The 25,788-nt window shown below is 41.8% G+C and overlaps 2 protein-coding genes across 4 annotated transcripts in view; one reads left to right on the top strand and one right to left on the bottom strand.

Moving 5' to 3' along the window:
• The window catches only part of SH3BP5 (SH3 domain binding protein 5), a 61,279-nt gene extending 55,719 nt beyond the window's left edge, over nucleotides 1-5,560 (top strand). For both annotated transcript variants that reach the window (XM_053265012.1, XM_053265013.1), the window contains one exon: nucleotides 3,163-5,560. In XM_053265012.1, coding sequence (XP_053120987.1) covers nucleotides 3,163-3,344 — 182 coding nt within the window. In that variant the 3' untranslated portion in view covers nucleotides 3,345-5,560. The remainder of the gene's footprint in view (nucleotides 1-3,162) is intronic.
• Nucleotides 1-25,788, bottom strand: part of CAPN7 (calpain 7) — an 82,792-nt gene that overhangs the window by 39,385 nt on the left and 17,619 nt on the right. The window contains exons 9-21 of one of the 2 annotated variants that reach the window (XM_053265010.1): nucleotides 24,636-24,729; nucleotides 23,328-23,474; nucleotides 21,614-21,720; nucleotides 20,829-20,949; nucleotides 20,439-20,583; nucleotides 18,802-18,901; nucleotides 16,018-16,153; nucleotides 14,705-14,780; nucleotides 14,158-14,303; nucleotides 12,786-12,848; nucleotides 11,642-11,772; nucleotides 9,658-9,750; nucleotides 4,851-9,575 (exon numbers count right to left, since the gene is read on the bottom strand). In XM_053265010.1, the coding sequence (XP_053120985.1) occupies nucleotides 9,431-9,575; nucleotides 9,658-9,750; nucleotides 11,642-11,772; nucleotides 12,786-12,848; nucleotides 14,158-14,303; nucleotides 14,705-14,780; nucleotides 16,018-16,153; nucleotides 18,802-18,901; nucleotides 20,439-20,583; nucleotides 20,829-20,949; nucleotides 21,614-21,720; nucleotides 23,328-23,474; nucleotides 24,636-24,729 (1,504 nt within the window). In that variant the 3' untranslated portion in view covers nucleotides 4,851-9,430. Of the gene's footprint in view, nucleotides 1-4,850; nucleotides 9,576-9,657; nucleotides 9,751-11,641; nucleotides 11,773-12,785; nucleotides 12,849-14,157; nucleotides 14,304-14,704; nucleotides 14,781-16,017; nucleotides 16,154-18,801; nucleotides 18,902-20,438; nucleotides 20,584-20,828; nucleotides 20,950-21,613; nucleotides 21,721-23,327; nucleotides 23,475-24,635; nucleotides 24,730-25,788 lie in introns of those variants that run through there. The other variant, XM_053265011.1, reaches the window with a different exon arrangement.

The raw sequence follows: 25,788 nt of genomic DNA, 5'->3' as shown, positions 1-25,788 counted from the left end.
GTTAAAGGTGATAGTCTTGCACAGTGAGAGGTTTCTGAGAGTAGAGGATTATTTACTGCATATGTTCCAGTGAGTAGATGGTGGTGCTATATAATTTCTGTCTAAATATAAGTCACCAAAAATACCCTAGGGATGTAGGAAGTGACAGTTTAATCGTCAAGCTTGAAGTAATGAAAGTAAGACTTACTAATAGGCATGCCTATCAGTCATGAGAGATAATATTGTGGTGGAATAAGAAATGGTTGAACTATTAAAGCTAATTTTTAAACACTTATAGCAGAGCAACTATCTAAGAACCTGTGCCATTGCCTGCTGCTGCATTTGCTGTGTAATCCATTTCAGAGACGTTTGAGCTAAAAGGTTAATAATTACTTCTGTCATTCCATAGCCAAAAAATGCTGCTTCTCAAATAAAATAGCAAGTACCTTAATACTATTAGATAAGTCTATGGTATGCCCACATTTGGGCATTTGCAGTCTGAAGTTCTGATTACTCTATTTCAAAAAGTATATATTAGAGCTGAAAAATATACAGACAAGTTGTTCTAGTAAGAACTACAGTAATCTGCCTTCTTTCCTTTCACTATCCCTATAACTGTACCAAATTTGGTTCAAACCAGTTAGTCCACAAGTTAGCCCACCTGCACCTCAAATGTTTACGCATCCGCCATCTTGAATCAGGGTGGATGACATCATCACAGATTACGCCATAGAGGTGTCCCTGTGTCTGTCTCCCTACAACTGTACCTAATTTGGTTCAAATTGGTTAGACAGTCCACATGTTAGCCCACTTGTGCCTCAAACGTTCACATGTACGCCGTCTTGGATTGGGGTGGATGGCATCATCACAATCTACCCCATTGGGGCATCCTTATGTGTCCCTACAGCTGTAGCAAATTTGGTTCAAATCAGTTAGGCAGTTCACAAGTTAGCGCACTTGTACCTCAAAATTTTATGCGTCCACCATCTTGAATTGGGGTGGGTGACATCACCAATTACACTGTTGGGGTGTCCCTACAATTGTACCCGATTATGTTCATATTAGTCCAGGCACTGGAAAGTTGAAGGGGTGCAGGAGAATGGGCACACACGGAATGCCGGGTGATCTCATAGGCTACTGGAAAGTAGGCTAAAAAATGCAACTAGAATTATGAAGGGATTGGAACATCTTCCTTGTGAAGAAAGTCTTATGTATTCGGTTTTATTTTATTCGAGAGGAAAAGGTTATTAAGGAGGGCCAAGACAGAAATTGATATAATTGTCAAAAGTACAGAGAGAAGTTACTGTCTCTCCCAAACCCCATAACCTTAAGTTCACTGTATGAAATGAATTGCTGATAGGCTCAGAACAAACAATAGGTTTCATTATGCAATGCATAATTAATCTGTGGAATTCATTGATCCAAGGTATGGTGCTTGGCTGCTAGGGCAGATGATTAAAAAAAAAAGAAAAAAGGATTAGACACATTAATGGAGGATGAACCCATCGGTGGTGTTAGCCCTGGGGCTAAATGCCTGGCTGAGTGCCCCAGATCTCCACCACCCACCACTGACTCTGTTTTGAACATGGAGGAGGCAATGGCTGAGGGCACTAGCTGGGCTGGAATTAAAAGGTTCCTGAGCAGAGTGTGCCTCTAACTGCTGCCAGTTCTGTCTGTGCTGTAATGGAAATAAGGAGAAGGTGCTCGGTCCATTCCTGCCCACTCTCCATTATTGCACACACAACTTGGAAAAAAGAGGTTGCTTGGGCTGTGGGCTCTTTTGGATGATGGCTCTTGGCCTTGCAGCACTGTGGGGACTCTCTTGGGGCAGCAGGTGCCACCCTGGCAACCTGTGGACCCTCTTGGTGGCCCAGAAGGTCGAGGCAGAGTTTCTGGGGCTGTGGGCTCTCTTCGACAGCCCTGCAGTTATTTATGCCCAGCACCAATGCACACTGGTGGGATAAATGAGATGGTGGGGGAGGCTGCAGGAGAAGGGAGGTAAAAACAAAACTAACTATATGACAGCTTTGCTGCTGCTGCAAAGAAGAAAGAAGAAACAACCTGCATGGGAAGGAGGGTTATGGAGGAGACACACTAAATAAACAAACCATGCAGCAGCTTTGGTTGGCAAAGCTGCTCACTGAGTGAGGGTGTGGGGTGGTGGAGGAAGTTGGAACCTGAACCTAGAACCCGTGGGCCCTTGATCTTTTTAGAACCTAGCCAGAGTCCCCTGGGTGGATCTAAAAATGGCTATTGGCCACAAAAGACAAAAAATGAAGCACCGTAGGCAGCATACCTCTGATAGGGCACACCTTCCTGTGTTTATCTCCAGTATGTGGCAATCAGAGGTGCTCTTACCCCTGGGCTTTGAGGCTAAAGTTGATGGCCTCCACACCTCAAATCCTCTCTAGTCCATCCTGGGTGGTGTGGTGGCTATGCTGTGCTGGTGGCCCACACTGTGCTGGGCAACCGAATGTGATTGTGACCTGCACTGAGTGCTTTAGAGACAGAGCGGGGAGTGAGGAAAGAAATATATGGGATGGGAATATGTTGTGTGCTGAAATGTTTCTGCTAATGCATATTTGCATAAATATACCTGTTATATATTTTTACATGCTTGAGAGTTCAATTGCTGTTTGTGCCCTCAAGAACCCACATGTTAAACATACTCTGTGTGTGTCTGTGTGTAGGGGGATGATGCTTAACTTGCAGTGGGTCGGGGCGAGCGGGTGGGTGGGACCCAAAAGCCTTTAGGTCCAGGCTCCAGAATTACCTAGGTGCACCTCTGGTGACAGTCTCCATCATTCCTTACTTGTGAGTTTCCCAGTAGCATATGGCTGGATTAGGAGGACTCTTATTATAATCCAGCAAACTAGTTCTGTGTGTGTAAAGCTTGTGAAAGAATCAAATAATTAGTTCAGAGGGAAGTTCATGCTGGATGAACATGGCAAAATAATTAAGAGTTTTCCTAAGAAACATATTAAGGACATTCCAGTTGTATATTTGTGCCTTTAAATAGATTTTGTTATGGGACCAATCCCAAATTTCTGAGATCAATGGGGTGGTAATTGAGGCACCTTATTGTGCTTATTAGGCTTTGAATGGGAAGGCACCATTCTGTCTGTGTGTGTCTGTGTGTCTCACGTGAGGTTCCATAGCTCAACCTTTCTCTCATCTTCACAGGAGACAGGGCAGAAGGAGCAGAAAACAAGGCACTTGACAAAGTGAACAAGAACAAGAGCAACAGCAGCAACTCTTCTTCCAGTGGCACAGGGTTGGATAACAGAATGAAGCAGCTCTCCTTACAATGCCTGAAAGTCAAAGATGGGATTTGCGCAGACAGAAAAATAGTGCAGATTGGCTGAGGTTATGGCCTATCAGAGCTAATGAGGAAGCAAAATTATTTATACCCAAACTTCTTCTGAATGGCAGAAGAACCTTGTGCCAATAACTATTTAATATATGCCAAATCTTTACGCGTTGACTCCTTAAAACTGCACTAAGAGTTACATCAGTGTTGAGGGCTGAAGTTTTTTTAAAAACAAAAATATATAAGTGAAATCTTTGTTGTGACACAAATCCGTCACAGAGATCAGCTGTTTGTGTTGTACTTCACAGGCTTTGTAAGATGTCTTGTAGCAGTTTGGCGGAAGCAATAACTAGTACCGTCCCCAGTATGGAGTTCTCTGCCACTCGCAAACGGAAGGCTGAACCAAACGCTTGGGAGTGACCAGCATCCATTTTGTAGGCAGGCATCCATTTTGTGAGCTGAGCTGCTGTTTTGATACAGTAGAGAATTCTGAGATGCCAGTGGCATATCGTTTTAAATACCTTGTACTTTAAATGTCGGCATTATACTGAGGTTGTAGAACTGTTATATTTTGGATTATAAAAGGAAGCTGTTGCATGTATTGAGCCTAGAAAGCTTCACTCTGTCAGCCTCCAGAGCTCATGGGTGATTAAAAATGATACCTCAAGGGTGGTAACATAATTACATTTAATATTTGATAGCTTTCTACCTTTTCAGATATTGGGGTGGGGAGTTTAAATTATGAATTTGGTGACCAAAATGAAATGTACATTAGAACTCTTTTGTTTGACACTGTTCAGCACTTTTAAAGTGTTGTGACAGTAGTACCATTGACATCTATCACTAGGCATGGATAAGAATTACATTTTGGCCTACCAAGTAAAAAAAAAAAAGAGGAGGTATGCATGAACAGATGAGAGTATTTACCAGTTAGGGTTGAGAGAAGAGTGAATAATAATGTTTCTGTAGATTGCCATACATAGGGTTTGTAAAGTAAAGGGATTACTAAACTTAGCATCCCTTGAGCAAAACCGCTGAGTGAGAGTGGACAGGGAGTTAGGGCATGCTTCAGTAACAGCTGTTAGGCAGTAGAGATGGCTGGTAGTTAAGCTAATAGGAGGTAGTTAAGAAATAGGACCTTCCCCCAGTAGTTAGCATTTCTAAGATTGTCATACATAATGTCTAACAGATTAACTTATTTATTTTCTAGGTGTTTAGCATTGTGTGTCTTGCCCTTCTCCCTAACATTTTTGTTCTTTGCCTTACAGACCTGTTTGTATATTGTCACTACAATAGCTTGTAAACCTATTCTGAAAACAAATGTAAAAATCATTCACACTACAGTCAACATTTCCTCCACCCTTTTTACTTTTTCATGTGTAGTATGGTTATATGGAAAGTGCTTGAAAATGCTTTTAGAACATTTCTTATAAACACCCCCCCCAAGTATTCACAAGCCTTTCATGTGACTGTTTGGCATACATTTTAGCTGAGGGAATGAATTTTACAAGTGCCAAACAGAAGAATGGTAACTGATAAAATGAAAATGAGAGATTTTGGGGTGTGTTTGTGTGGAAGCACGTTTATACTGAAGCACAGAGCAAAACACAAGTTTTGGGGGCAAGCCATGAGCTTTATTTGGACATTCAAAAAACAAAGTGCTGAAAGCGGGCTCGAAGTCCTGCCCTTTACTGCACTGCTCATGCTTATGGCAGCAGTCACTGGAAAAGGGAAACACTGTAACCGTGATGGCAGCTCCTTCTGTGATCAGCAGCCTGAACACCTAAGGGATTTTCTGAGGGGTGTGGTAGTGGCCAGCATTGTACAGTCTTGAATAAGAGGCCATGTTGTCAACCCTAGCTTTGCTGGAAGCGCCATGTTTGTTCAGGCACCACAGAATGGGCTCTGTTGGCAGTGCTTCTGCATACCTTCATACATTGGTTGGCTTTGTTGAAAGTTCAGTGGAGTTAGATGCATGCTGGATGTTCAGTTGACACCTGCATTTCACACTGGATCCACACTTACTGTAGCTCCTGCTAGTTCTCCAAGTATCTGCTCTGCACAGTGGAAGTATGTTGGGGTACAGGGTGATAGTAACAGTCTGTGTGATTCCTGGGAGTGAGAAGTTCTTTTTTAGGGGTTTCCTACAATACAATGCGTTTCCCTTTCTTCTTCCTCTCATTTGTGTATTTGATGTGCTGCACAGGAAGGTCTTGTGTGGTTGTGCTCCAAGAATAGGATCCAGAAATAAAGCCCTATTGGAACCCTAAAGGCATTCATCTTGTGGTCAGTTTTTGTTCTGCAAGAGGAGATGTCTTAGACAACAAGTAGGAGCTTCATAAATCTGTAACTGAGCTAGCTTGATGCTATGAAGTCAGCAGCTGGATGGTAGCACCATGTCTTCTCTCTGACCAACACTGGCCTCTGGTGGAGAATATCTGCCTTTGCATCATATTACTACTGCCAGACAATTTAGAAACCAGATGAGCACACAGATGTGTACTAGTGTAGATTGGGTTAAATGAAGCAAGGTGATTTAAATTGCCAGGAAAGAGGCCAAGTTGAAGTCATTAATCTTACATTTTGTTACATAGTTTAAGTAAAAATGCATACTAATTGGTTGACTGGCAGATACAGTCAAATATGAGAGTACTGATTGAGCCAGCTGCACAGATTACGAATAAAAGGTCAGCCAGATAGATCAGTGAATGATAGCTGTGGTGACCTGCTAATCCCTGGCTGAGGTGCTGGAACTGTCTACCAATCACACAGACATGAACATGTGTGCTATATGACGTCTTGCGGGGAAGGGAGATGTGTTTTCCATTCTTTGAATAAAAGCAGCCATTTATAAGAGGGCCCTACATTTTAGTTCTAAAATAATTTGCATTAAGTTCAGATTTCATTTTGAATTTTCAGAGAAGTCTACAACTTCTAAAGAAACTGTATCATCTACTCTGATGTGCATTTAGTATGTGCTGGATTGGGCCCATGTCTGGCAACAGTTTAATAGATGCTGATCTATTGATTTAAATGAATGAAGGTGATTTAAATTGCCAGGAAAAAGGCCGCTGAAGTCATTAAAATCTAACATTTTAATATATATACTTTTACATAGTTTCTAAGGAAAAGTGCATTAGAAACTGGATAGTAAAACTGACACTTCCCTGATTTGTATCTTACCTTTTGCCCTGAACTTGCTAGTGGGCCTTAGGCAAGCCATTCCCTCCTTGGTTCCCCTGCTGTAATGGGTGGATAATGCCTACTTATCTTGCAGGCTTGTTATAAGGATTTCATCAAGACAGTACATGTGAGATGCTGCACACACTTGAAATGTTATACGAATGCTACATATTTATAGACCTGGAAGGAGGTGATGAAAGCTGAGGTGCTGGAACTATGCCAGAAAGGTGCACGAAACTGAAAGTGTGAGAAGAAATTCAACAGTCTACACTTAGGTTTCCATTTTAAATGTTTTGGCATTCTGTGTTGGCAGATAATTGAAGACTTTTTTGTTGTTGAAAAGCAGAATATAAATAGCAGTAAGCTCATCCTCCCAGTTCCTTGACTGGCTGGCTTCAGCTTTTTGCAGTGAACACAGGCAATGAGTATTTAGAAGTTAGCATAACTGCTTTACCATGACCCTTAGAAAGCCAACTGTAGTTTACACATACAAGAAGTCAGGCGTACCCAGCAAGCGAATGACAAAGTAGAGAAACCCCATGTGTCCTGTGCATTCTATAGCAAACATACACCAAGCAAAATGCATGACAAACATATGGGTTTCATAATTTCCTACCTGAATGACTTATCTAAAAAATGTGTGAAGTGGTCCTTTCAAAAGGCTACTTGAAAACCAGCTGTTCAAGTCTTTTGTAGTGCTGTCTGCCTTGTTGTCAAAGCTTCAGCTATAACTTTCATCTTGCTAATTACCCTGCAAAGCTGATGAACTGCAAGTTACTGGCAAGCACAGAGCATGATTCAATTCCCACTAGCCCAGATGGCCCATTACAGAACAGCACTTACAAGGCTTGTGATTTAATAATCTTTTCAAAGACAGCTATCACTACAAATTACACCAAACGCTATCTTTTCCTGTTGAGTGGCTTGGTAGTGTTGCGGTAATTATGCTGGGCATGTGCATGCATCCCAAGTGATCAGAATTACTGCTACTGCTCTTAAAACAAAGGAACACACTGAAGGTATTGGGGGAAACAGGCAGAGTCTAGAACAAACTAGCATATAATTTTGATGTAAAAATAGTTTGAACCACCACAGGGTCTGCTTGCATCTCCAGACCTCCTCCTTGCATACAGAAATGGACTATTTCTGTAGGTTGGAAAGAAAAGTCTTCTACAGTTCAACTGGTGAAACATGATGTCCTAAACTTATGTAGTACTAGAGGATAACTAGGTCTCAAACTTTGACTGCCCCTTCCTGGTTCTTACTCTACAATGGTTTTAATCCACTTTAAGTTTTGCATTTCATTATCTCTAAACTGACTGCTTTTGAAAAGAGCAAGAGCTATGCAGCTAGGATTTATTCATGAAGAGTGGGGCTTTTTTTTTTTTTAAAGGGGGGAAAGTCTTGTGTCAAAATCCTGACCATGTGGACCACAATTGATTCCTCACAAGGAAGTTACACATCCTCCATCCATTGTGTTATGAGCTCCTCTAAGCTTTCTACATGTACAGGCATTGCATGGAACAAACACCATTTCTCAGATAAATACAACTCTCTCCTTGGCTACTTTAGCAGTAAAAAACATACTGCAACACAGATTCATCGAAGTAGCAGCTTGATGGAAACGTGTAGTAAGGAATGATCTATCACACTGGTAGAGTAGCTAGCTCATCAGGAGAGGTCCATCTTCAGGTGCCACTGGTACCTCTGGTGGTGACCTCAGATCAGGCCTTCTCAGTTGTTGCCACTAGGTTGTGGAATGCATTCACTGTAGATATGAGAGCATTATCTACCTTGGTGGCCTTCAGAAGAGCCTTAAAGACCCATCTTTTTAGCCTGGCTTTTAATATCTAGTTTTTTAGTTTTAATTTTAATCTGGTTCAAATGTGTTTTTATTAACTTAAGTGTTTTTGATTTTAATGTCACACAGCCTGCATCACTTTAGGAAGGGTGGTATATAAACCAAATAAATTAAAAATGAATTAATAAACCCAACACTTTCTCTTGTACACAAGCCTACTAGCTACACTTACCAAGTTTGTCAACATAAGTAGCAATAAGTGTAAAAAATCCAAGCCCTAGAACAGCAGTTCTAGAGCCTCTGCTAACTGAGCAGAGGCACTTTCTGAAGTGCTGGCTCTCTTACATTTAGCAGGAGGAGAGGCACTGTCCCTATCCAACCCAGCACAGCACCCCTCCAGTGGTTGTTGCTTATGTCTACTTTGTTTCTTTTCCAGGTTGTGAGCCTTCTAGGACAGGAAACCATCTTATGTTTATTTTTCTGTGTAAACTGTTTCAAGAACTTTTGTTGAGAAGCTGCATGTAAGTAATTCTAGTTCTTCTAGGCTGCTTTTTCAGAATGAAAATTAACCCTGGCACCACCCTAACAAGTTAAAAAAGCAGAATAAAGAAACTACCTGTTCAGGCTACTGTTGCTTGTGCCACCTCTGAACAAGCAGTGTTTCCCAAAGCACAGCTATCTCAGCATAAGATTAATGGAACTGGAGCAATATCAGCATATATTTGGAAACGTCCAAGGTAAGTTAATGGAAGAGAGAAACAGAGGCATTTTAAAACCAAAACTTGATGAAAGATAATAAGGTGCAAAATTGTGCAAGCTGAGCCATGCCAAAAATCAATTGCATGATTGCATTCAGTTACAAGTTTGTCAGCAGCATTGAGGGGGAAAACCCCAAGCAAGCAGCTTCCCTTCACTTGCTGTCACTTTTGCCACAATGAAAAACAACAACACAACAGCCCAATAGTTTCTGCTCCCTATAAGAGATTGCTATGGGCCAGCGATCTACCATGTAGAGACTTCAACTTTGAGGTGAGATTCATCCTAAGAGAATGCAGATTCCTTCTGTGCCTTCTGTGTAGTCCTTTCTTATGTAGGTTCTCCTAAGGCTCTCCAGTGAAAGTCAGGCTGTCAGCTCAAACACACAAAGCCAGGCCACCTCATTGCAGCTGTGATGTCTTAAGAGGAGTCACACTATTGAAGTCCAAGAAAAAGGGCCCTTCCTGCTGAGGCAGGAAGGTACTTGGAATAATATTGTAAATGCCAGCTGGTACACTCTCAATTTCCAGGTAGCAAAATCCACACCTGAGGAGGGGGGAATGGAGAGGGTTGTACTAGATATAGTGTAATATTATCAGGAAACGGATATATGCCAATGAAATGATACCTGTAATCACCACTATTCTTCTTCTGAAAACCTGAAGGACCTGGGTCTCCTACCGTCGAGACTGTCACCACTTCAAACCCAACACTGTACTGCCTGTAAAAATCAGAAGTTTGATTACAGAGCTATTCACACATGGTATATGCTTAAAGTGCAATCTGTGTACAATATGTACAGATTTGTTCTGAATGTATGCACAATCATTCACACCATGTTCAATGCACATACAGCAGTCCATACCCTACACTGGAGGATACAGACCCAGCCCCCAGGTTTATTTTTCACACCAAGCACATCTACAGCATCTGTGCATATGTAGAACAGAGCCCTTCCCTTTTAAACTTAATGGTTTATGACAAGATTATTATGAATACCAGTCTTGCATTATTCCAAGGAGTAATTTTTCCAGAACTGTAGCCTATATTTCTATGCAATTCCAAAGAAAGGGTAACATTTGGTATAAATAATGCAAATCTTCAGTGCCAGGACATTTCAAAATACAAAAACAGTGGCTGACATACTGAGAAAAGTTACTCAAAGTAATTTATTTATTATGTTTGTACATTGCGCCAAACCTATGTCTCTGGGTGGTTTACAGAATAACAAAATTTAAGACATTAAACATTTTAAACCCACAATTTAGCTAAAAGATTTGGGTGAATAAATGTGTCTTTAAAGACTTTTAGAAGCTGCCAGAGATGGGGAGGCTCTTATTTCAGTAGGGAGTGCATTCCACAGTCTCGGGGCAGCAACAGAGAGGGCCTGTCCCCGAGTAGCCACCAGATAAGCTGCTGGAAACTGCAGACGAACCTCTCCAGATGATCTCAATGGGTAATGGAGCTCATGGTAAAGAAGACTTTCTCTTAAATACCCAGTGCTTAAGTTGTTTAGGGCTTTATATGTTAATAACCAGCACCTTGTTATTTTGCCTGGAAACTTATTAGTAGCCAGTGCAGTCCTTTTGATATTTATTGCAATATGGTCTCTTCGAGATGACCTGCAGACCAACTGGGTTACTGCATTTTGCATCAATTGTGGTTTCCGGACTACATACAAAGGCAGCTCCACATAGAGCATGTTGCAGCAGTCAAGTCTGGAGGTTACCAGTGTATGTGTTTTGAGGCTGTTCATCTCAAGAAAGAGATGTAGCTGGCATATCAGCTGAAGCCAATAGAAAGCACCTCTGGCCATTGCCTCAACCCAAGATACCAGAGAGAGGTTTGGATCAAGAAGCGTTACCAGACTGCACACCTGTTCCTTCTGGGGACGCATAATCCCATCCAGAACTGGCAGATCCAAATAGTCTCTTGGGTTCCTATTCCACACAATATGTGCCTCTGTTTTATTTGGATTCAGTCTCAGGCATTGCCTAACATGTCCCTTTAATTTCAAATTGAACTCCGTTGAGTAAATTGAGTAATTTTCCTCAGTATGTCAGCCAGTGTTCTAGCCTTTTATTTATTCCATTTTTATACTGCCTTTCATAATGCATCTCAAGGCAGCTTACAAAAGTTAATACAAGAAAATTCTGTAAAAGTTACATTTAAAACCTTAAAATCAAAGATTAAAACCATTAAAATACCAAGAAACAATTAAAAAGAAATGGAAGCAAGAAAGCTGAGAAACCTGGCAGCCTCTAGGAGGTAAATGCCCGAGTAAATAAAAAGTTCTTTAGTTCTTTAAAAGCAGCCACAGCTGTCACAGAGCGAACATTCACTGGAAGAGAATTCCAGAGTCTGGGGGCAACAACAGAGAAGGCCCTGTCCATGACAATCTAGCCTCTCTCAACGTTATTGCTATGAATATAGACTGAGAACCTTGGAGACAGGAGTGGGAATGCCAAAGTATCATGCATACTTCCATCCCCATTCCTATGATGCAATACATAATAACAATGGAGCAAACTACTGATTGGGTCGGTTAACAAACCTTAAGATTTGCAATGACCCTGCACTTGACAGCACCCCCGATTCAATCCTGCACTAACCTTGGTCCTCGTAGCTCAATTAAGAGTGGCCCGGTCTTGTCTAGCTGGAACTGATAAACAGGATTGTTCTTGGAGGTCTCTCTGAAATTCCCACATCCACCAGCACTGTGACCTTTCCACTGCCCATTTACCTAGGGAAAGTAAGCCAAAGAGCTTCTTAGAAAAAGCATGCCCATGTTCTTGGTTTTAACACGCTACTCTCTTTTCAACCTCTCTCACGGCCCCCACCTTCCCACTCCCTTAGCACTTCATTAGAATATCAATTTCTAGTGAATACCAAGTCACTCAAGTTTATTCTAGAACATGTCAGGTTTCAGATCAGCTTCTTGACATATCTGAGGTACATTTTGTGAAAATGAGAATGAACAATACAGAAGGGAAAATAGAGGCGATGCAAGATAACTTTGGTGCAGGATTCAGACTATGTTGCTGGCTCTATTTCAGGCCTGCAACTTTATGGTGTCTGGGACTGCTTCTATTTGCAGTTCCGGGAGGGGCTGCCCAGGATCATCAGGCTCTGGCTGCAGAATGGGGGAAAACCACACTAAACACATAACACAAAGGGGGAGACTATAGGAACATAGGAAGCTACCTTAGACCAAGTCAGACCATTGGTCTATCTAGCTCAGCACCGTGTACACAGATCGGTAGTGACTTCTCCAAGGTTGCAGGCAGGAGTCTCTCTCAGCTCTATCTTGGAGATGCCAGGGAGGCAACTTGGGTCCTTCTGCATGCAAGCATGCAGGTGCTCTTCCCACAGTGGCCCCACCCCCTAAGGGGAATATATTACAAGGATCTTACAGGTAGTCTGCTGTTCAAAAGCAACCAGGGTGGACTCTGCTTAGCAAAGGGGACAATTCATGCTTGCTACCACAAGACCAGTTCTCCTCTCCTATGTCTTTGACCTTAGCAATGTTTTGCAGCAACCAATGACCGTTCTGAATAATCTTCAGGTGACTTGGATTAAGGGTGACAGTTCAACTCTACTCACACCATGGGTATTTAACACAACTAGAATTTAACCTCAATGCTACACAAAGATACCTCATGGAAAAAACCCTATTAATATAACGTGTGTGTGGTTGGTTTTGTAGGTTTCTCTACACACCCACACCCATAACAGATTTTTAAAATTATTGCTTACCCGTTTCGATATGGTGTATGGTGTTGGGATCTTAGAGAAAGTAAATTTGCACCCTGAATATACCTATGTTAAAGAAGATTTTTAAAAAAGAAAAGAACATATGAAATCAAACTGAGCAGAAACTATGTAGGCCTTGTGTGCATCAATATCTTTGTGAGACATCAACTTTTACACACAAGTCTATTTGCATAACTTGCACAAAACATGGACACCTGAAAGCATTCTTGCTATTGCTTCAAAAGAAAGAGCAAAAAGAGCAAAAGAAAGAAGCTCTTGTCCAAGAAGGGGAATCTTCAATGAGAAAGTCATTCTAGATCATAGTCTAATGTTTGACCAGTAGTGATTAGGATAGAAACAATTCAGGCCATAGCAAACTCTCTTCTGGCACTTCAGGCAGTGGAGATTTGACTATGGATTTTTAACAATGAAAGAAGAGGTACTGTTTGCCTTTTGTACAAGGGAAGTAGTTATTCCAGAGAAGAATTTAACCCTACTGACTAGATAAGGACCAGCTTAATATAGCCCCATCATTAAGGTTCTCTTCCTAGTTTAGGCTGGCAGAGAAGTATTAGGCAGTCTCACAGAATTACCCATGTCTGTAGGCTCTCAATGATGTGCCACAGGTTTCCCCAGGTAATACACAATGTGACAATCACCTGCTGTAGGGACATGCAAATGCCACCCTGCAAATATTCACTGGTTTGCAATTTTCAGCATCTCCCAAAATGGTTCAGATGAACTTAAAAATTCACTTTGGATGTTGCTTTAGGCAAGATTCCTGGGGCAACTCCAATTTGATCCACAGCAGATAAAAGGCCAGCGTGTACACAAAGGACACCACATGGAGATTTCAAAAATGCTACATGTTGGCTGTCAGCTAGACAATGTGATAGTTTTCTCCATGCTACTACAAGCGACCAACCCCATCCTCCACCAAATAGATTGGAAGTGCAAGACAAAGTATGCAATATCTATTGATTACAACAGTCTCTCTTGGTAATGGTCTATCATGCTTCCTACTGTTCTACAGCCAAGTATGAAATCAGAGAGCTTATACTATATGACCGTTACAAGCGCTTGTCCAGGCACCTGGACCGCTCTGATGTGAGTTCCCATTCTCCCCGTAGCTACAAAGAGCAAATAATAAATAGTAAACTTTGTTAGCCACCCCATAACAAGTTGGTCTCTGGGCGGCTTACAACACTACTAACTGAGTACCCAGAATGTTGGGGGCAATATGCTAAATCATTGTAAACCGCTTAGAGAGCTCTGGCTATAGAGCGGTATATAAATGTAAGTGCTATTGCTATTGCTATTGCTAACTGAGAGCATGGGTGCTGTTTTACTTGCACAGCTGCCTGCAAATACATACCCGGAGGGTATAGTGGATTGTGTTCTGTTTCTCGTACTGGGAAACCACCAGGGTAAACGTGTGAGTCCCTGGAGAAGTCAGCGTTATCTTGGTCAGATAGTGGGGACTGTTGATTCGAATCCCATCAATATAGGGAGCAGGATCCGCTGAAAGGAAAGAGATGTACGGATTCATGTTTGAAAATAATTTAGCATGAAGTGCTTGGGCTCAAATGTAAATATTACTACAGAGAGAAGTGGTAAAGTAAACAGGCCTGCTAACTTTCCAAATTAAAATTCCTTACAGAAAGCAAAGTACAAGTGTCAATACCTCACATAACTAAGAATCTGACCTAGGAGTCAGCTGCAGGATTACACCAATTCCACTTCCTTAATATCAAACAAAAGCAGCCCAAACCACCACCTAGTTAGCAAAGGTTTACATACAAATCCTCTACCTTCTCTGTGATGAGTTTCCCAGCTAGAAGTCCTTCAAGAACAAGAGGAAGCTTATAATTTTTGGAAGTTTTTTATTAGCATAAGGGAAGTATGTATGTTAAAACATTTACCAGGGTAGTAGACCTTTTTCCCATCTGTCTTGTACACAACCATTGTGATGAATTCCCGGTTGTGCGCAAAATCATCCTGTAAAAGTGATTACAAAAATTACTGCTCAATACTGTGGCCCAGTTCAGATTATTTAAAACCGATTTTGTGTGACTTTACAAGCCTTAGGCTTGTGTGTTCTACCTTCACCTTTGTGCACGAGGGGAGGAAATATTCTATGTCCATTCTCCGATTAGAACAAGTTGGGATTTCTGAACCCAGCAAGTTCCAGTTTGTTCTAACCGGAGTTTCTGAACAAACCATTTATGAAACTGAGATATGATGGCTTTTTCAAACACACCGGTTAGCACAAGTCAGGATTTGGTGGGTTTGGATGCTGAAGAAAACCCTGGCTTGTTCAAGACCAAGGAACGGAAGTAGAACATTTCCTCCCCTCATGAGGGAGGGAAGCGTATGAACCCAAGATTTGTGAGCACTGTGTGGAACTAGGATTAAATCATGGTTCTGTGTGATGTCTGAAACAAGCCTCTGTATAAAAACATTTACAATTGATCTCTATTATATTCATCTGTGTTTTTATTTGGCAATTCTTGTCTATCTAAAAAACCCTGCATTTTGACATGATTAAACGTTTCCGTTACTTCTGACCAGCACATTTCACTCTTACGCCTGAAAAGTTGTGCCATTTGAAACATTATTAGCCTGATGAGCTTCGTTTTTCTTTAGTCAATAGCGCTGGATCTGGGCCTTTTATGGACAAAGACAATGTCTTAGGGGTCTTTATTACTGCCACCATGGTCCCAATCCATGGGGGCTCCAATTCAGCTGTCATTGCCTAAAGGAAAACTCAGCCTGTCAGGTCAGGGCAAAAACACTCCTGGATGTCACATAGAGTGTGATCCTTAGCGTGCGTAGGATAAGAATTGCCTGCCTTTGGGGATTAGCTCACCCTTGTATTTCTCCACGAGTCTGGGTTTGCCTTCCAGCTGGAGGTTGACCTGGGACAAGGACTCATGCAGATGCAGTAGCCTTCCTTCAGGTATAAGTAATCCCTTGCAGATTGCTAGCAGTTGTGCTCTAACTCATCGCTTAAGAATTCTTGATGTGATTGAACAGAGCAGGGTAAGATGAGCCAGTTGCCTGGCTGGGAGATCAGGCATCACTTACACTGCTCTTTGTGGGTCAGAAAGAACACTATGAGATGTATAAGCCTTACTCTCTTCTTACTAGCTCTCTGCTTTAAAAATCAAACCAACAAAAATTGTGTTTCAGGGCCTGTTTGCAAATAAATTCAAAGTTATTTAGAAATGAGTACCTTGTCAGTAATGTGTCTACTGAGCAGAACCCACAGGGCAGCACCACCTTGGGGGCACTCAACCTCCAGTTTGTACTGTGGATTATTCGCTAGGCTGTAGACATCTTTTACAGGGCCTTGTTTTGCATCCCAAGTACTTAAAAAGAGCAGGGGAGGAACACACAAGTCAGTGTTTTATTTAACGAAACTACACATCCTTCATACAGACACTTTTTTTAGAGTAAAATATGTTTTCTGCTGAGCCCACCACTAATTACAAGTGATTGCACTCCAGACAGAGACTCCGATATACTGCCTAGGGAGAAGCACTTTCCTTACATGGAACAAAGCAACCAACTGTAGAAATGCAAGTCTGGAATTTATGAATGCTCAAAAGGAGTAGCATTCTCCTTTATCGGGCATAGCCCAACAAACAAGCTGAATACTGCCAAATAAATATTTAAGCGACAATGCCAAAGCCATTTATTCCAGGGCCACGACTCTCAGAATGCAAGGAAAGCTTCTATAGTGAGGCCTAGGAAATCTCTCAGGGAGATGCTTAGCAAGCAGCATAGGTGGCAAATGGTAGGAGGAGGTATGAGACACAGACACAGACACTCAACAACTAATTATAGAAGGGAAAAGGAGACAGAAGAGGTATAGGAAAGTGTGAAAATTATGGTAATGTGTCTGATTTTACACATCTTCTGTAAATCAGTCTGAGAAGCTATGTTTCTGAAATTCATGTGTGGCATTGGATTACTCTAATATACTCCCTGATCCCATACACATTTGTTTGATGGTACACCCCTCTGATTTAAAGTGGAATTTGTTTCCTGTGGTTAGGATCACAGGCTTAAAAGAATCTGCAGCCTCAAATACAAGATGTAGCACACAAACTACTGTAGCAAATCAACAATAATGAGAGAATATTATCAGCGACGGGACATCTGGTATGTGTCCAGAATTATGGAGTTACACTACCAAATGCTTGCAGTAGCCATAAAGTGACTGAAGTGTTCATTCTTGAGACCAACAGCTGCTTTATGATTTTTTGTCCATATTGACTAGTTTAACTCCTCGATTCTGGACACTCACCAGATATCGAGCTATTTAACATTCACTCCTAGTTACAGTGGCTGTTGCCTTATATCTTATATTTCCTTTCAGACTGCAAGTCCTTTGGGGACAGGGAACCATCTTCTTATCTATGCATTCTTTATTTTTCTATGTAAATCACTTTTAGAACTGTGATTGAAAAGTGGTATATAAATATTTGTAGCAGTGGTAGCAGTCATAGGTACAGACAATTGTCCATTGTCTGGTATGTGTTTAAGATGGCCATTCACCAGCCAGTCTTCCTATTTCAAATACCAATTCTAACATACACACGAGTGATTCTGTTTTTACAATGCTGGTTATACAAAATGTGGCAAACTGATCTTTCATTTAAGCCAGTAGCATCAGCTAAATTTGAACCAATAAGATACTATCTTATTTTAATTATAAACCGCCCTGAGCCATTTTGGAAGGGCGGTATAAAAATCAAATCAAATAAAAAATAATAATAAATACTAGGTTCAGTTGTGACAGCCCCACTCCCCAACTTCTCAGGGCCTATTTAAAGACCTGTGTGCCCTAAGGGGAGGAGGAGAAGTCCAGGAGAGGGAGCTCCTGCCATCAGCTCTCAAAAGCCCACCAATGTTTCAGAGGAATTGGGGCAGCCCCTCCCACAAGGGCTACTTCAAGACCGGAGTAACCCAAGGAAGGCAAAAAGAGGAGCAGCTCAGGCCAAGGAACTCATGCCATCAGTTCTGGAAGAGCCCACCAATAATTTTTTAACATTTAAAAATCTTTATTGTAAACTAGGAACATAAGCTGTCATATCGAGGCAGGCTGCTGGTTAATCTAGCTCAGTACTGTCCACACAGATTAGCAGTGGCACACCAAAGTTGCAGGCAGGAGTCTTTCCCAGTCTCCAGGGATTGAACCTGGGACTTTCTGCATGCATGCAGGCTAATGCTCTACCACCACTGAGCTACAGCCCCATCCCCTAAGGGGTCTAGTTTACAGCAGATCGTGGTCACATGAAGTCACCCATCCAAGGCAAACCCTGCTTAGCAAAGGGGACAATTCATGCTTCTACCACAAAGATGGTTCTCCACCACAAATAGGAAGCTGCCTTATATGGAGTCAGGACATTGGTTCATCCTGCTCCCTCTTCAGGTACAAGTCTTTTCCAGCCCTACCTGGAGATGCCAGGGATCAAACCAGGGACCACCTGCATGCAAAGCACTATGGCTCTGCCCCCAACACACACTACTTTAAGTGTGCTGGCAGAAAGGTTATATATAAATGCAGTGGAGCAAATAAGGAGCAGCCGTTCTGGGATGTGTATTCACAACCTGGGTTCATGATGTCAGATACTTGGAAGCGAAGGGAGACTGGCACAGTATCATGGCAATGGTTTGAATAAATCAGAGATAGTTTCAGATGTTGCAATGAGGCTCTTTCATTTACAGGAGTCATCTGTTGCATGAGGAATGAGAACAAGGGCCTCAGCAACTTTCACAATCTTAGAAGTGATTTCTAGAGCTGGTGAGACCTGTCCACAACTGGCACCTGCAGGCTCTCAGCTCTGATGATACATTGCTCATGCAAGCAGGTTCCTGGGAGTGCGGAGGGGGAAAATGTGGGTGAGTAAGCAGGTGGTCTAGACAGCTGCAAAGTAACCTTGCAACAGAGTTACTAGCAAAATAACGTTTCAGATATGTACAGAGCTTAGATCTTTTCTGTTGGACAAACCTGTGAATACATGTGGATTCTTTAAAAAGACTTGGATTCCAGCTCAAATAAATAACGTCATAGTATTTGCATAGATCTTCCCAGGAAATCCAGAAAATTCCTATATGAGGAAAAGCAGACAAGTCAAAATTTTGTGCTGGTTTCTAAGCAACCCATTTCAATCGATCTTTCACATCTTGTGGTGGACAGAGTCAATGATATGTATAGGACTGCAGCTATACATCAGCATACCAAAGCATTTATCTAAATAACTCTACCTACTAATGCGAAGTTGCAGCATAACTTCTTTGAAGATTTAAAAATACTGAAGTTAACTCCATAAATAAGCTGGTTTCTTTAGAGATGGTGCAAGACTGCAAATACCGCGGCAGGTCCCCTGAAATGTTAACTCTGGCTGCATTTCGTGTTGGGCCTTGTTCCCTTCACATTCTGCAGTGGTCACTACCCAGCCCTTCAAGCCAGCCAGCCAGCCAAATGAAAAAGCCTTATCATTAGGAGGAAATGAAAGAGACATTAGGGGTGTCCCTTCACCACACAGGAGCAGCCACGATGGAGAGAGTGACTCTTCCCCAACTCCTGCTACTTCTTCCCCAATAGTACAGCTTTTATCTAGACCAGGGGTTCCCAGACAGTAGTCCTCCAGAGGCTGCTGGACTACAACTCCCATCATCCCCAGCCAGAATAAATTGTGGCTGGGGGTGATGGGAGTTTTAGTTCAGCCACATCTGGAAGACCACAGGTTGGAAACCCCTGGTCTAGACATTTCATCTAGACATTTTCACAAGTTAGGGCCAAACTAAACATGATATCAAACAAATCATTAAAAGATGGACTTAAAGTAGAAATTGACTAGGAGTGGTCTTTTTAATTTTGAGAGTTAGCCACAAGGGTTCCTGATCCTGCCTAGAAATAAGGTGGGTAGTGAGGTACATCATCTTCACCCTGAAAATAATCTCCCCATCAAAGCAGAGGTTTGCTGCAAATCAGTGTGAGTGAGTGAGTGTAAGAAGGTGCAGAGGGAAAAGTTAACTTCTTCCTTACTGCACACCATGTTCTTGGCCCAGATCACCCCCACCTCCAAGGGCTAATTTTAAGGTAGAGGACTACATCCAATCCACTTCTGCATTAAATCCATCTTGTAATTATGGGTTCAAAGTCATGTGTCGTTTGATCCTAAATTACACCAGTTTTTATTTCTATGGTATAAAAACTGAATTATAGACTATTTTTTAAAAGGGTTTCTCCCTTCTGTTTTGTGCATATGCAATGAAGTGGAAGTGACTGACATCTACCCAATCTACAATTTAATTCAGTGAAGACAAAACACCAAAATTTAAACAATGAAGCTCCAGTATTTACAAATGTTTCCAGTTGCATCTGCATGCTCTAAGCTCTACCCAAATACGGCCATGCTCAAAGCACGTACACAGGTGATTATTTGCAGGACTCTGCCAAGGATTTTGGTATCTTCTTGTTTCCCATTGCCCATCCTGATCTGGGGACCTGTCAAGATGGGTCTCTCCCCTCTACCACACAACTTATTTTTGTTCCACAAGGGGGAGTCTGAGCAGAGCCATGGTGAAACGTTTGTACTCATGTTTGTTCAGACCTTCCTGTACATCTAGCTGTCCTTTTACCATTGTCTATTTTCTGGGCTGTTCTGGGATCAAAGTTTAAATATTTCTGAAGGCCAGGGGTCCAGTTCTTTGTATCATTTTCGCTATATCTTCCTTTCCAACGGAGGTGACTCCAGGGATTTTTCAGCTGCAGAAATCGAAGCCCCTAGGGAAACAGGTAAAATAACCAGAGTTATTTTATAAATGTGTTTCTTTCCAAGAGCACAGGAAACCCAGAGACCATAACATTCTTAGAACTACTAAATAAAGTGGATTTGATGAAGCTACATCAAGGCTCCCCGCCCCCCATCTTCCGAGTAGATTCTCTCTCTTTAAAAAAACAAACAAACTTCTGTTTAGAGAATATGTTCTAAAAAGCTCCAAGGCAAGAAGTACTTGTTTCACAGGCACCTTGTATTCTCTAATATCCAGAACAGCATAGGCATGGGTTGGCACCAAGCCCCATCTTTCTCCTTCCTCTTCAGTCATCACTCCCGTAGCTGTTGTAATGAGGACATCTCCTTTGTGGAATCTGGCCGCCAAGAACAAGAGAATTTTAGAGTTTACTTACAGGCAGAATGACTTGTCACTAAGGTTTCTCACTCTGTGCAGGCTAAGACAAACAGCATTTGATAGCATGACTGGTGCCTTTCAAAGGTTCCAGTGTGGCTGAAAGAAATCAGAAATCTCAAAACCACTACCTCAGGAGCTGTAGCCAGTACAAACAACTGCACGAGGACTTTAATTCTTATTATGCCCAATTAACAAGTTTCTAAAATCTTTTCCTGACATCTTCCATATTTAGCTGTGGTTCCTGAAACACCAAGAAAACCCAAACACCAAACATACCATAGCCACATCTCCACAGGTTGGTATTTTGGGGGGCTCTGAAATATATTCTATATTAGTCCAAAGAAGGGCAACATGTAGCTAAAACAGCACCTTGTAAAAATGCAAGTTGTGTGTTTCTTTCAAAAAACTTGTTAAAAAAATTAAAGAACAGGGGTTGAGAAAAATTCAAACATGCCATTTTCTAAAACAACCTCAACCTCTCTCAATATAGATAAACCAGATACCCATTCATCTTTATATTTATTTATTTTTAAAAGACTGTCATTAGCAAATTGATCCAGAAAAAATGTATATGCATTTACAACACTATGCCTAAAACCTCTCTGAAGCTAGCCAAAAGTTACCTCTGGTAAAGCATCCTGAATGAACTATCTTTGTTAAAAGCCTGATTGTCTGAATGCATAGCAATCCTTTCAGGTATCCAACCAGTCAACGCATGGAGATCAATATTCTGTAACATAAGCAGACTGCATCAGCAACAAGAATGCAACATATCTAGATCTTTGTTAAAGCCATCTGTATGAATTTTGTTTACTGTTTTGGGGCATGACACTTTCCCCTCACTCAGCCTGTTGAATGGAGGGGAGATGGAGAATGCCTGCCATGCTTCTCTTGTCTCTATAGAGACAGAAGTCCAAATATGGCCCATGTACATAACGTTCTATATACATAGGTGCAAAATTGTACTGTTTATTACCAAATACTGAAATATAATTCAGAATCCAATAAAAATACTAGGTATAATCTTATACTATCAACAATATATTTTCAAAGTATCATAAAATCATAGGCTCAACAATGTTTTGCCTATTTTGACTTGCAGAAAGTCACTACAGCAAATATAGCAAATATAGACGTCAATACAAAAAAAATATCCAAATCACTTAAGAGCAAATACAATCTCAACCAATTCACAGAGTCGAATAATAAAAGAACATATAAGAGAGTCTAAATAATGGAGGTCACCAGTGTACTTCAGAAACAATATAATCACCAGACAATTTCCCAAGAGGCTGGATATAGAAAATTTCACTGCAGAAGCTCTTGTTGGAAGAGGTATTGTAGAGCTGCCAAATGCATTTTGACCCAAATTGGATCTCCCTCAGTGGCACCATTCCAAAACGATAAGATGCTTCCTTGTAGTAACCTGGCTTAATAGCCGGTAGAGCATCTAAGAATAAATCTCCAAAGCTCTGTGAAGTTCCTATCTCACAATGGAAAAAAGATATTGTCCGGGGAAACAGGCTGCAATTGGACATTCCATCCCCACATGCAGTAACTTCAACTCCTCTCCATGCAATGGGCTGGATGAGAGAAACATTGCCCCATTTGGCCTCTGACAGCCATGAATATTAATAAGAATGGATCCACTTCCGAAACTTCCTGGCTTCATATTGTTTAAACACAGACGAGCATGAAACTTAAATTTTCAAGAACAGACATACCATGCAGCAAGCAGGCTGTCTAAGCGACAGGAGTGCTTGCTGCTTCCGCAGCTCTTTGAACCCCACAGCTTGTGAAAGCAGGGAGGTTCCATGGCTACTAAGGAGTGCATTCTCACACTCCCATGGCTAAGCCCATCATCCCAATGGAAACCATGGTGGGAGTGAGATGATGCACTCCTTAGTAGACATGGAGCTTCCCACGTTCACAAGCCATGCTGGCAGGGTCTAGAGTGCTGTGTCGCTTAGACAGGTGGCTTGTTCCACGGTATGTGAGCCACCATGCAAATTATTTGATTTTTTAAAAGGTTGAAATGACATTGACAATGCAAACATACATGGCTCAATATTAGATCTTGGTAGAGGTTTCTCATATGCGCAAAAAACACTTCCACAATAAGGCGACTTCAAGTGTTACTTATTTCAAAAGCAATTATTTGCCATATTAGAAAAAGCATCTGTTACTCAATGCACAAACAGTAGTGACACAACCTCTTTCTTGCTGGCATCATTCCATTTTACCTTCTCTTCCCTTACTAGATAGGAAAAGATATTTGCTACAAAGTATCCTCCTGCCTATATATTTACTCCTTGTCAAGAATAAGCTTGTACTTACAGAATTTGATCCTGGAAAATCATAGCCTCCCATGACCTTCATGTATGCTTTTTCTATCAATGATACCCAGAGTTCATTTTTGTTGTTTGAATAAGAGCAAAGAAGTTCTCCACTGTGATCTACTGGTAACAAGTCATCAATTATCACCTGCAAAAAATAACAGAGAACAAAATTGATAGCATAAGCAAGAAGGGTGAAGCAGCTTCAGCCAACATCAAAGCCAGTGATGGACTACTAAGAAGATTAACATTCAAAGGACCAAGCCGATACATGATTATATTGCTATGTAAGTGGCAATGGGTGAAATCTGCCCACCTTGATTCAGAGTGGGCGGGGTCTTTCTGAACCTTATTTGGAGAATTCCTGAAAAAAAGAATGCTTCTAAGAGTTCTCCAAAGCTTAGAGGGAATCCCTTCACCATCACCAATCCTCTTGTTTGCTAGTTCCCCTTCTCCTAGGTGGGGGAGGGAAAAACAGCAGCTGAGGGCAGTAGCAGCTGGTGTGGGTGCTGTCAGGGGGGTGGTGAGAGGCACCATTAAGCATAAATTAGTAGCTGCTTATCTCCGCTCCAGCTACACTTGCTAACTGCTCCAAGCAGCAATGTGCCATCCAGCACTCCCTGCAGCGGGGATCGGCTCCTCCACTCACTTGGCCGCTGGCAGGGGATTGGATTTGCGGAAGCAGGTGAATGGCGGAGCTGATCCCCCACCGCAGGGAGTGCTGGGCGGTGCTCTGCTGCCTGGAGTAGCTTGCAGGTGTGGCTGGAGCGGAGGTAAGCACCTACTAACTTGTGCTTTAAAAGGTGCTCCTTGCCTCCCTCCTGGCAGCGCACACACGGGCCATTACTGGCTGAGGAGGTTTGCAAAAGATGAAGGATGTCATAGAATTTTCTGCTCCCTGAATTGAACACTTCCAAGCATGTTTAACCCTCTACTGCCAATGGGAATGCTGAGAATTTGGTTTTATTCCTTCTCGGCAATGAGTTAGGAAGAAGTTCCCAGAGTTCATGTCATCAGGAAAAGCTTAGAAGCAGTCCCTTGGCTTTAGCCTTGACTACAGTTTTCTGCCATTTGGCAAGCTTGTGAAAGTGTTGGAAAGGGGTGTAGGGAGAAGAAAAATTGTTGCTGCCAAGCAGTTATGAGTAGAAGTGAAATTTGGGGTTGGGTGGTTGGTAGGGTCAGCCTGTAATGGCTCTTGGAAGTCAAAAGGGGGTAGTAAGTTTCTAGACCCCCTATTTCCAAATTGTTCTCCAGCCTTAGAATTAAAGCCAGCTCTACAATTTAACAGACTGGCTGACCAGCTCCTTACCTTCCTGGGGACACCATTGATGTGCAGCTTGACCATGTACTTTCCACATGGATTATATTCTGGCTCTCCTTTTTTATTCTGAGGGTAAATGATGCTATTTTGGAAAAGGAGAAGAAAATATTACAACATATTTTATGTACATGTTTTGTGGATTCCAAGTTCATTTGCTGCCAACATTATGGCATTAACCCGAAACTCTGAAATGTACGGGGTTAAATTTATGTACTAACATTGCTATGACATGACTTAATTTTAAATGCCTCAGACTATCAGAGAAGTGGAGGAAGGTATCTCAGGGATTTTCAAAGTGAATATGCCACAGCTGGATTTAGGAAAGGTGCTGCAAGTATCCATCTGTGAAAATTTTAACTAAAAAATAAACCTTGCCATATGCAATATTTTATATTTAGGTCAGGCAACTGCTTACCATTTTAAAGCACTTTTGAACGTCTATGTATTACAAATACAAGGGGTGTTAGCACCCCTGCTAACTTTGCAAAGAGGCACCTTTTTAACGTGGTGATTCTCTTTATTTAGCAGGGGGAGAGTAACTGACCCTATCCACACCCAGCACAGTACCTCCAGTGACTGTTGCTGGTGTCTATCCTATGTTTCTTTTTAGACTGTGAGCCCTTTGGGGCAGGGATTCATCTTATTTATTTATTATTTCTCTATGTAAACCACCCTGAGCCATTTTTGGAAGGGTGGTATAGAAACTGAACAAACAAACAAACAAACAAACACCACCACCTGCCTGGAGAAGCACCTCTAGTTTTTTGGGGGGAAACTGCTCTGATGTCACTGAATAATCACAAACATTTTAACGAACAAAAAAGCAGGAGTTTGAGAGAAGGATGATCAGACATGGGAGAAGTCTGGTCAAAAGAGGGGCCGAGGATAACCTAAATCAATAAAAGGGCGGGGGGAAGAAGTCTAGACAGAAACTAGGCCTAGAGCAGGCCTGCTTAACCTAGGCTCCCCCAGCTGTTTTTGGACAACAACTACCATAATCCCCAGCCACAGTGGCCAATAGCCAGGAATTATGGGAGTTGTAGGTCAACATCTGTAGGAGAGCAGAAGTTGAGCAGCCCTGGCCTGGGGTGGGCAGGGGGAGCCTTCTGTGATGGGCAGAGTGTGAGTGAACAGACAGAAA

The sequence above is a fragment of the Hemicordylus capensis genome, chromosome 6, assembly GCF_027244095.1.
Source record: "Hemicordylus capensis ecotype Gifberg chromosome 6, rHemCap1.1.pri, whole genome shotgun sequence".
NCBI classification, from domain to species: Eukaryota; Metazoa; Chordata; class Lepidosauria; order Squamata; family Cordylidae; genus Hemicordylus; species Hemicordylus capensis.
This window is presented reverse-complemented; position numbering and strand designations above follow the sequence as displayed.